Source organism: Aedes aegypti, chromosome 2 (genome assembly GCF_002204515.2).
Source record: "Aedes aegypti strain LVP_AGWG chromosome 2, AaegL5.0 Primary Assembly, whole genome shotgun sequence".
Classification (NCBI taxonomy): domain Eukaryota; kingdom Metazoa; phylum Arthropoda; class Insecta; order Diptera; family Culicidae; genus Aedes; species Aedes aegypti.
Genome location: NC_035108.1, coordinates 302,174,295 through 302,186,038, shown reverse-complemented (window position 1 = coordinate 302,186,038; position 11,744 = coordinate 302,174,295). Strand labels below are relative to the sequence as shown.

Here is an 11,744-nt window from a genome sequence, read left to right as displayed (position 1 = left end):
ATTTATTGTGTAGCATCTGTTTTGAGTTTTGACAGATAGATTAGTCATTCGTTCGCGAATATCCAAACAAACTTTCCAACAATTTCTAGTTTTTGTAGTTTTTAAATAAGTTAAGTTTAACAATAACGAACCATGACCGTCGTGGAGTTCTTCGGCTGCTCGTTCCTGGCCTTCGGGCCTCCGCTGGCGATGTTTTCCCTGACGATTGCCCACGACCCCATCCGTATCATCATTCTGATAGCAGCTTCCTTCTTCTGGCTGGTCTCGCTGCTGTTTTCCTCGACCGTCTGGTTCACGGTTTATCCTTTGAGGGATAAGATCGCTTTCGGGCTGATATGCTCCGTGTTCATTCAGGTAAGCTTGCTTAACTATTTCCCAGTATATTGGACTCGACTAACCGGAACAACCTTTCAGGAAGCATTCCGCTATTTGATGTACAAGCTGCTGCGGAAAACCGAGCGAGGACTGCAGGAGGTGACCGAAATCGTACGAATCTCTGACTACAAGCACATCCTGTCGTACGTCTGTGGGCTCGGGTTCGGCATCATCAGCGGTGCCTTTTCGCTGGTGAACATTCTGGCCGATTCGGTGGGACCGGCCACGGTGGGTCTGAAGGCCGGATCAAACATTTTCATCGTGATCAGTGCAGCCCAGTCGCTCTGTATGATTCTGCTGCACACCTTCTGGAGTGTGATCTTCTTCAATGCGTGCGACCTGAAGAACTACTACCATATTGGATACGTGGTCGTGAGCCACCTGTTTGTGTCCTGCATAACGCTATTGAATGGCCAGGAGCTGTTTGCCGTTTCGCTGACGGCGTCCTACATTGTGATGTTGGTGACGAGTGTGATTGCCTTCCGAGTGGTGGGAGGAAATTTAGCTTCGTTTAAGAAATTTATTACTTGCAAGTAAATTGAACTCTAAAATATCATAACTTATATCATCTCTTAATTTTAAATACAGTCTATTATCCAAGAAACATTTGCTTATTTTATAATCATTTATTAAGCAATTTTTCACAACTATATACTGAATAGTTGCTTTATTATATTACTTCGCAGCTGCTACGCACACATTGTTCAAGCAAATCTGGCGAAATTATTAGGCTACTTATCATTTAGTGATTGTATTCATGTATTGTAATGATATTTATTCAGGTTTCACTTAGCCTAATAAGGACTGTTGATTTAACAACGCTAATTTAATAAACAACATTATTGCAGTTTAATTCAGCATCATGTTTAACAACATTTGAATTATTTCCATGTGAAGCCTTTGTTCAGGCGTTGTTCACACAAATTTGGAGAAGTTATAAAGCGTGTCATTGAATATTGATTTTGTTCTACAACTTCAAAAGCGCTTTATAAGCATTTATCTCAGCTTTTATTCAACTGCCACAAAATTAATTGAAAACAAATAAATGACCAAAAATCGCTCAACACTGTACTTCAAATGCAGTGTGATACTTTTACCATGAATTAATAACCACTTTTAATAATTACCTGGATACTGGATTCAAACTCGAGACCTTCCCATCGTCAGCGGTATACCTTGCCATCTGCGCCATCCTTGAATTCATGTATCAGCCTTCCAGTGCTCAATATAAACCTCTTGTAGCTGAATATTGATCATGCTTGAGCTTCTATTCTACAATGTCTAATGAACACGTTCTATGCTGAACAAGCGCATTACTTCTGCTGCTGTTCAGTACTGATGCAAGCTGAATTCAGTCGGCTATTTATAGCGCACAGTGAGAAAATTTATGACAATCCTGGTCAAAACAGTCTGAAATGATTAATTGAATTTCATAATAAGTTTTAACTTGTTAAAACTTTAATTGAATTGATCATCTAAGTATACTAAAATTTATTAATTTCAAATATTATATTTTTCATTAGGTTAATATTTTAATCATTTGTCGTATTTTTTCTATATATTAAGCATTATAGAAATATAAAATATATTTCAATCATTTGTATGTTGAACGTGCTCTTTTTGTTTTCCAAAATCCTATATCAGAAGACTGATTCAAAATATTTTCTAAACATAATTCATAATTCAATTCAATTGTATTGAAAAAATATTGTATCCAATATGTTTCTATATATTATGAGGTTAGTGACGAATTCGCCAAGGGCAAAAAGCCACTCAAATAGAGATAAATAATCCGAATATTTGTAAATTGAACGTTGCAATACATTATGAATACGACGCAATTTTTAGATATTTTGTCCACTTTCCGTAAATATGGCTATGGTGTGACCTCTTTTGTAAGGATTATTTGTTGCTGAACAATGTGTTTATTAATCGTTATTTTGGCCTTCTTTGGATTAACTGCTCGGATGATATATCTTTGTTGGATTAGGATTTTATAAAATACCTATTCAGCTTTTAATCATGTTCATGTTAAGCATGGAAACAGCTGAAGTGCGAAGCAACCAAAACGTTAGTTCGTCTCCTGTACATCTGTTTACACAAATATATTTGTTTGGTGGAATATTGGCTCTTTAATAGAATGAAAAATGACTTGTTCAACGCATTAGTAAAACAATCTTGACAAGTCGACAGAGATGCTTTAGAAAAGTTTAATAAGTGTTGAATCTACTATTATTCATTCCAAGGAAAAATGTTGAACATTGACTTAAATTTGGTTCTAAATAGCATCTTCTCAGCTCAGCTCAGCAACCACTTTCATGTAATTATTGTTGAATTATTATTTATACTGAGATTATCATTGAAAATATTATGATTAGTAACTATTTCCGATATCAATAACGTCGCAGATGATGATCACTACATTTGGAAAATATAAATTATGATCTTTTTTATCCAATGTGATTCGAACTTTACCCTCGTTGATCCACATGTCGCCTACATGTCTGATATTTGATTTAGAAAACATTTGAAACATTTGAAAATAACATAAAAAAGACATAATATGTTTTGCTTGAATAAAAGCATACTCATATACTGTTGTTTACATTGTTTACAAGTTTTACTAATCATGCTGGTCAACATTTTAAGTATAAGACACTGAAACTTTTGTACGATTTGTTGTTAATCAAATGTTCAATATTCTACTTAAATTATGGCTACAACCTATAGAAGCATTTAATCAGTCAATTGTTAAACTTCTTATGTGTTGTAGAACAAAAGCTACTATATTTGCATTTTCGGAGGTTTATTCAGCTCCTACTCAAAACACAAACTTAAAGTGGAATAACAGCTTTTTTATAAGCGGAAATTAATTTTATTCAGTTTATGATTCAACTAAAAATTTGTTCAGCAATGGTTGCTGCAATGCGGCTTGTATTAAACACGTAAGTATTTTAAAAGCTACCAATTGTTCCTTGGGTAGACTCTTTAGAAGCAGTATGCAATAATAAAAAAAAACTAATAATCCTTTCATAACCAACCTACTTATCGTTCTAAAATTCTGTTTATATTGAAGAATTCTGTTCTAGGGATTTCTTGGGAACCATTAGCATAAAGCAACTTGGAATAGGTTATTTTGCTTATTGGCCATTTGGCATAATGGACGTTTGTGTGGCAAAAAAACAAAGGAAATTAAAATAATAAGTAGTGCTACTTGATTGTTAGCAATTATAATATCAACAATTTACGTGAGAAAGAAGTGAAAATTTGTTTATGAAAATGTTACTAGTTGCAATGCAATCAACTAGTTCAACAACGTAATTAGATTGAATGGCCTAAGATAGGAAAATCACATATAAAAATGTTAGCAATTATAATGCCAAAGCATTGTCAGATTTTCAATGGAACGCACAAACCACAAGCTTGTTTGATCATATTCGTTACGTGAAAAGATTTTAACCTCCAGCAGTTACAAATCGTTTACGATATAGGTATGGATAGTATATAGACTTGCATTGAAAAAGTTTCCAAGGGGGATTCAGAAATCTGCTTCCAACGGTTTCTCATGGGATCTTTTAAAGAATTTCCTCCAGTATTGTTACACGGATTGCTACTGAAATTTTTCCAACGATTTCTCCAGTTGTAATTTTCCGAGATATTGGTTTAGGGGTTTTTACAACAATACTATCGATGGGGGTGAGAATGGGCGGCAAATATTTGAAAAAAAATGTGAACAGTTTTAATGATGCTATCTTTCTAAACGCAGGGTTGCCTACCGTGGCGAACACAAGAACACAGTTTCAATAAATATCCAGCGTTTACCAACAGAAGGTGTAGAAGTCGAGTACTGCCGGAAACTTGATGAGCGGATAAGGGGAACCAACGTAGGCGACAACTTCAACAATCTGTGGGAGTCTATCCAGTTCCAGAATGTAACGGATGAGAAAAATGTTGCCAGATGTTAGTGTTAGGTATCCGACAGAATAGAGAGCGGTACAAGGAAGCGAAAGCGGCCGAGAAAAGAATTCTCGCGTAACTTTTCAAAACGTCCTAAGTAACAAATGTAAACAAATCGAGATTATCATTACAAATCATTTGCGTTGCACCACTTAGCAGCACACTAGAACACTCGTTCTGATATATTAACAATAAATTAACCTATTAAAAGCTTAACAAAATGACCAATGTTCAAAACTGCATCGCTTTTAATCAATTGTTACATTGGACCTTTGATCAGAAAACCAACCACATGTCCTATGTAACATTTATGAATAAACACGATTCTAATGTTACATTGGACATTCCTGAATAAAGCTTTGAAATGGAGTTTAAAAGGTAGAATGAATGTAGAAGCGTGTCTGAGACACTACTTAAATGTATAGAATGCCATAATAACTGGTTCTCAGTCATTTCAGTCGATATTTTCAGAGTCGCAAAATTGAAAACGCTCAAGTGACAAAAAGAGAATGAGTTACACAAAACTGTATTTTGGTCTTTTTGCCATACCATGTTTTACCGTTTCGCTGCACGGTAAAAAATCAGCACGTTCGATTGAATAGATTGATCACTTGACTCAATTCAAAACACAAATCACCATGATTTGAAGAGTTTCAGCTTTGGATTTGCTCTACTGTCTCTAGAACTAGACTCTGAAGTGAAAAGTCGTTGATTTTGAACATCATGTCTTTTGTATGAGTGCAAACATTGACAGCTCGTTGTAGAAAGTGATTGAGATCAATTCAATTCGTTTCAACAGATGTGAGTTAGTGTCGAGGTAAGACACTGGACTTGCATTCCGAAGGTTGGTGGTTCAAATCTGGGTCAGGCGGAAATGTTTATTTTAACTTTTTTTTTAATTTCAAATCAAAACATGCAACGTTGAATTCAAGTGCTGTTACCTTGATTTTGCCAAGATTCAACAGTAGTGCAAATCCAAGTGCTGAACTATTGATAGCATGGTGCCTATTTTTTACCGTGTGGATTGGATTAGCTGCAACTTCTCTTTTCATATCATTAGCGCATTGCGTGCATATAGGGGAATGATATTGAGCACAAGATTGAGCATCATGATGTCATTGTATCAATCCCTATTCAGATGCATGATCGATCAAGCATATAAATATGCTTCCCGGCAGCAACACGAGCAACGTACATGCGCGACTTGCTCACACATATTTTCAGAGCGATCAATCACCGAAGAGATGAGAAGCTGTATGCATTTGTTACGGTGAGGCCATAGTAACGCGTCTGCGTCCGCGAACGCGATGCGATCAAAGGATTTCCTGTTGTTGATATTCTGCTTTGCGGGCTCGCACACGCGGACGCGTCGCTCGACGCGTTTACTATGGCAGCGCCCTTAGGCGTGGGCTCCTTTCTCAAGTTCCTACAACAAGATGGACGGCGTTGTCATCGTCATCATTCCCCACCGCAATTTCTTGTTTCAACCGACGGCTGGTGCTGATTGCAACACAGCTGTCACCACCACCACGTCATGCAGTGGGAAACTCACACATGATCATGTGAGCGAAACCGTCATAAAAACGGGGGGAAAATTGAGGGAGAATCAGTGAGAGAGCAAAATGTCCTACATATCGCTCAACGTTTCCCCTTCTTGTGTTGTTACATAGGACACATAGACAGAGCGGAAGAAGTGACGTCGTGGGATTGAATGAATCAAAACAAAACACAGCTGGTGTCTCCGATTAGCACACCGCAACAAAATGTCGATATTTTCAGTGTCGCTCTGCCTCGCAATATTGAATACGCTCAAATATTAATATTAATATTAATAACAAAAAGAGAACGAAGTACACAAAACTGTATTTTGGCACGGCAGCAACATGAGCAACGTGCATGCGCGACTTGCGCACATATATTTGCAGAGCAATCATTCACCGAAGAGCGGAGAAGCTGTATGTATTTGTTTGGCATTGGTTTCCTACAACACAATCGACGGCGCCGTCATCGTCATCATTTCCCACCGCTATTTCTTGTTTGCGCCGACGGCTGGTGCCGAATGAACACAGTCGTCACCACCCGTCGTGCATTGGGTAACTCACACACGAACAAGTGTGGGCGAAACCAGCATTAAAACGGGGGGAAGATTGAAAGAGAAACAGCGAGAAAGCAAAAAGTCCCATGTACAGCTCAACGTTTCCCCTCCTTCTGTTGTTACATAGGATACATAGACGGAGGGGAAAAAGTGACGGCGTGGCATTGAATGAATCAAATTGTTGTTGTTTGTGAGGGACTTTAACCCGAAGGTCATTCGTTCCTTCTTCAAATGAATCAAAACAAAGCACAGCTGGTGCCTGCGATTATCACACTGCAACAAAATGAGCAGTTCAATTTGCATGTTAAAGCAGTTCAACGCACGTGGATACAAAATGAAATAAAACATGCTTGCTGTGTGCTCAAATCAAAATGTCCGATGTTACTATAACTGAAACAAAATGACCGAAGTGAATGTCCAATGTAACAATTGTTGAAACAGAACGACCTATGTGATTTATCCTATGTACATATTTTTGGTCAAAACGTCCTATCTGATGTTTTTATAGATTTCAGTGTAATTTCCAAATAAATTGACAAAATTTTATTTCTTACGTTGAACTCTATTACACTGCTTCCCTCTACAAGCAACACAGTGGGGAAAAATTGTTTCATTTTGATACAGTTTCAAAATATATTTTCACAACCATCAAGCTCGATTTACTCGAAATGTGTGAATTGTTAGATAGGCCGTTTTGAAAAGTTACGCGAGAATTCACCGCAGAAAGAAAAAGAAATGTGAAGAAGATATCATTATTGAGTCAAAAAACAAAAAGATACGCGGAGATTTTACGAAACTGTCACTGGGGTACGGAGAAAAACAGCGCTGTCTCCCACCATGTGCAATGACCGTGAAGGTAACTTGCTGATAGATAAAATCCAAGTGGAAAGAGTACTTTGTGCATTTATTTAACGAAAAGCACACTAGCCGTTTGAGAACAGATTTACCATGAGCAACGATGGACAAGCTGTGGAGCCCCCGATGCTACAACCTCATCTAGAAAAGCGTTCAAGGAGTTGAAGGACTGTAATGCTGCTGGGAATTTTGAGTTGAGTGCTATCAAGGTGAAAACTCATTCTACTACTTAAAACCGAAATGCTAATCTGCTAATATCAACGCACCCCCTAGCCATGGCCAATCTGCGTTGTTTACACAAACATCCCTATAAACCCCACGCTGGGAAATACGTTTACCGAAAAAGGCGTTATGAGGTTCTGCACTGCATTCTTGTATTGGATTTACTTTAATGGCATTGTTGTTAACAATTCACAAAAAAAAAGTGAAAGAGAAAGAAAACATGATTTGTGCAGGCAGAGCCCCATAGGCCATGCTATACCAGTTAGCACGCCCGACGCCCACCGATGACAGAGTGGGTAGGCTCGCACCATCGTCCCGCCCTTCTTTTTTTTGAGATAGGCAGTTCTGTCAGGGTGTAAATAGTGTTTAAGTCTGAACCAAATTAGACTGTTATATTGGATACTTCTCTCATTTAGCTGGAGGTTGCTGCAATCCTTCGTTGGTCCATTGGTTCTGACGATCGTTCCCGTATCCGCGTTTCCTCGGCCATTACACTGTTTACATTGCATTGTTGCTCGTGGTAGTGGCGGGTTAAATATGAAAACAAGGATAGGGAGAGAAGAAATGTTAGTGATTGTAACATGCTTTATTGCAGTATTGGCCACTGTGTCATACAAAATTCGCTCTTTGGGTTCCCACGATAACAATCCCTGAAACTGATTATGAACCACATAAAATTTATCCGATAGAGCAAAAATCTTAATGTTTCAATGTAGGACAATCCAGCTTTATTGCATGTGAGAAGTTCTTGATGATATTCTCACAACGGCCATTCAGAATGGTTCGACGAATGTAGATAAAAGATCATTATGATAAAATTAACGCGACGACATGTTAGTTAGCTCAAAAAGATTATTGTATTTGCAACTGATAATTTAAATAGTTAAGCTAAGGGTCGGTTATTGTATATAATTTATAGATATGGAGAAGTATAGAACGAGAAGTAATGACCTTCCACTCCATCTTCAAGTGCTCCCCACAAGCCCAACACTTCATTCTGTCACTTTAGAACGTCCATGTTGTAACTTGTTCACACAAGAAATCTGCCTCTGTTCTGCCGAGTTGGCAGAACGCGCCCGTACCCCATTCTGAACCAAAGGACAGGATTCAACTAATATCATGGTACCTTAACTACAAATACAAAAGCTACTTCTATGTTATTTCCACTACTACGCTCACGATAATTATGTTATGATCGTTAGAATAAAAACGGTAGAGGTTACTACTACATAACAGAAATACTACCCAAAGAACGCTAATGTCGCCAGTGTTGGTATTTAGACACAATTTTTATTTAGAAAACTATTTGGATCCGAGATTTTAGGTGCAGATTGAGCATGTTTGATAAAACAAGCATCCTGTTTTCAGTTAAAGAATGTTTAAGAAGTGGATGATTCTGTTATTTATACTAGCTATATACAAGAATTCACTATTGATGTAATGTATGGATATTGAATAAGTTTCAACGCGCGATTATAATACTTCAGTTTTCGTGCTGTTGTATTGGTGTATGTAGTGGGAAACCAATCAGTTTGGTGATTCTAACGGTAAAAAATAGCACGACGAAAGGAAAGTTGATAATCTATCATCATTATGATTTCAGTCCTAATTTCATGATCCGTTTAATAAATTCCGCGTATGATTCGGCAATTTTAACAATTTATACATGTGTATTCGAAGAAAACAGACTACGAGCATTTATTACCTTGCAGATATTTATCATTTTCTACAGCCTAATTTAATAATACCTACATTGGTTGTAACAAAAATTTGATCTTGGGATGTTGATTTGCCTCCTAATCATAGTTTCGACAATAGTCACATGCTTACTATCCCTTATGGCAGTGTTGTTGATTCTATTGTCTATCGCTCATCAGTTTCGCGCCACCCGGCAGGGACTTGGTCCTATGTACCCAATACTCTGCTGTGTCTTAACTTCACGCAATACATTCTGTAGATGTGTGATACAGTTTGCGGAATATTATGATTTATCACTTCGTTCAGATGGAAAATTCTGTTATGGTACCATATTCACACATCAGATAACGCCCACCTGGAACGATGTAATACATCGGAGACATGTAGATTCAGATGTATGTATACGATCTATGCCTAGTTCGGCTCTGATCGACAGGCAATCAGTGTATTCAGTTTTTCAACTAGCTTGAAGCGATGAACGTTTCAAGACAAGCTCTCCACTATATCTGCTAGCAATCACCGGTCGTCGATAGACATTTCGGTTCTTTTCTGCTAAAGAAAGATCCGATTGTATGCCAAAGACTATGGCTCATGCTTTTCAATACAGCTGGAAAAACAAGAACTACACCCAGCACCAAATAGTACGTAACTATGAGGCGGACCGGAAGGCACAGAGAAACAGACGTAACACTTAGAACAAATTGTGACCAAAATCATAGTCGCGAAAACATGTACGCCCAATGCTAAAAACACTGTAGTTGGCCGATGGACCAACAGGTGGCGGTAGTGTGTAAACGTCAAACACGAACAAAAACGACGCGAGCGCTGCGGGTGGTCGATTGACCACCTACCAGATATTCGAATCGATCGTTAAAAAGTTGGTCGATGGACATCGATGAGAGTGTGACGTCTGTTTGTCTGTGCGGAAGGTTTGATGAGCAATCCCCACCAATTAGCAGCGAATTTCTTCAGCGAGCAAGGTAAATGCTCGCAAATAATGGTTTCACATTCTGAAATATGTACATAAAACTATATAATTATTGAAAAGCTTATATGTACCAGCTTACCGTTACAAATTTGCAAAAGCTCGTCTGTTCGGACGAGTGAAAGCAAAACTCCTTTTTTGCAGCAACCTTTTACAGTGTAGCTCAAAACTAAAAGTAAAGCATTTTATTAGATCAATTTGTTAGTTAGTGGATCGATTTCAATATATTTTACCACTCACATAAATGGTTTTCTTTTTCCTCTTCCAATTCCGAACAATAAATTTGCGCTCTATTTCGCTTAGAACCTAAGAATTCATTCCGTTAGTGTTACAAAAGTAAATGCGGTTGATTATATTACTTACAAATCGTTGATAATAGTTATTTAGATCAATAAAGTAGCGAATTCACTCAAATAATGAAAATATAATCTAGCACGCTTTCAAGATCACTTCCAATTCCCTTTCTTTTTCATAATCTGTCATATAACCTGTCATCTCGGATGTCACTTCGCAGCAGAAAACCCAGTTGTTGAGCGCAGTGGTGCCATCAATTCCCCCGCCCGTAACTCTGGTCCAGCCTCGAGTGTTTGGCCAGATTTACCTTCGAGTTCCATCACCGCTAGCTTGGTCACAGCCCTGCGAAGAATTTTCCTATTAGTCCTAACTAGAGCCTGACGTACACGACCGTCTTTTCCAAGAATTAATCGCTCGACTCTACCACGAACCCATGTTCTCCGGTTATCTCCGTCGGTGATGTAAACCAAGTCTCCTACCTCAATCGGTTTGCTCTCTCCAAACCACTTACTGCGCTGATTAATAGTGGGTATATATTCTTTAACCCATCTCTCCCATATCACGTCTGCCAGTTGTTGCGATCTTATGTATTCGTCCCTTAGAGCTGCTGCAGTATCAGTTACATAATGTTGGAACTTCCGTTCATCTGAAGGAAATCCCCGAAGGAAGTGGTTAGGGGTTAATGCCTCTACCTCGGCAGACTATTGGGGTACATAAGTTAATGGCCGAGAGTTTATTAATTCCTCGGTTTCGGCTAGCACAGTCAACAAAATTTCGTCGGTCAGTCGTCCGCCATCCTCGAAAGCCTTCATTACCACTTTTGCTGATCTTACCAAACGTTCCCAGCTCCCACCCATGTGGGGGGCTGATGGTGGGTTAAAATTCCATTGGGTACGCGCATCAGTGAAGGCGTCCGCACACTCGATGTCAATCTGTCGTCCAACCATTCCAAACTCCTTACTAACGGCCTGAAAGTTAGTCCCGTTATCTGAGAAAAACTCCAGGGGTACTCCTCTACGGCACATGAACCTGCGAATAGCCATGATGCACGCTTGGCTTGTGAGACTATGTGCCACCTCCATGTGGATAGCCCTGGTGGTCAAGCAAGTCATTAGTGCTACCCACCGCTTTTCAGTACGCCTTCCGACGGTTACGATGACCGGGCCGAAGTAATCGATGCCGACGAAGCTAAACGGACGCATTCTTGGACAAAGTCGTTGATTAGGTAATGGCGCCATCCTAGGGGTCGTGGGGTGACATTTA

General features: G+C 38.8%; 1 protein-coding gene across 1 annotated transcript; it reads left to right on the top strand.

The window, feature by feature from the left end:
- The first annotated feature begins 14 nt into the window (after positions 1-14).
- On the top strand, positions 15-981 carry LOC110676695 (gamma-secretase subunit Aph-1-like). The gene is made up of 2 exons (XM_021845552.1): positions 15-354; positions 415-981. The coding sequence occupies exons 1-2, from the start codon at positions 133-135 to the stop codon at positions 910-912; spliced, it is 720 nt and encodes a 239-aa protein (XP_021701244.1). The 5' UTR covers positions 15-132; the 3' UTR covers positions 913-981.
- The last annotated feature ends 10,763 nt before the right edge of the window (positions 982-11,744 follow it).

What these genes read in the sequence shown, in the direction of transcription:
- LOC110676695 (XM_021845552.1), top strand. Translation starts at nt 133, where the DNA reads ATGACCGTCGTGGAGTTCTTCGGCTGCTCGTTCCTGGCCTTCGGGCCT. An exon ending in TATGCTCCGTGTTCATTCAG is followed by an intron (nt 355 to 414) that starts GTAAGCTTGCTT and finishes ACAACCTTTCAG; the next exon opens with GAAGCATTCCGCTATTTGAT.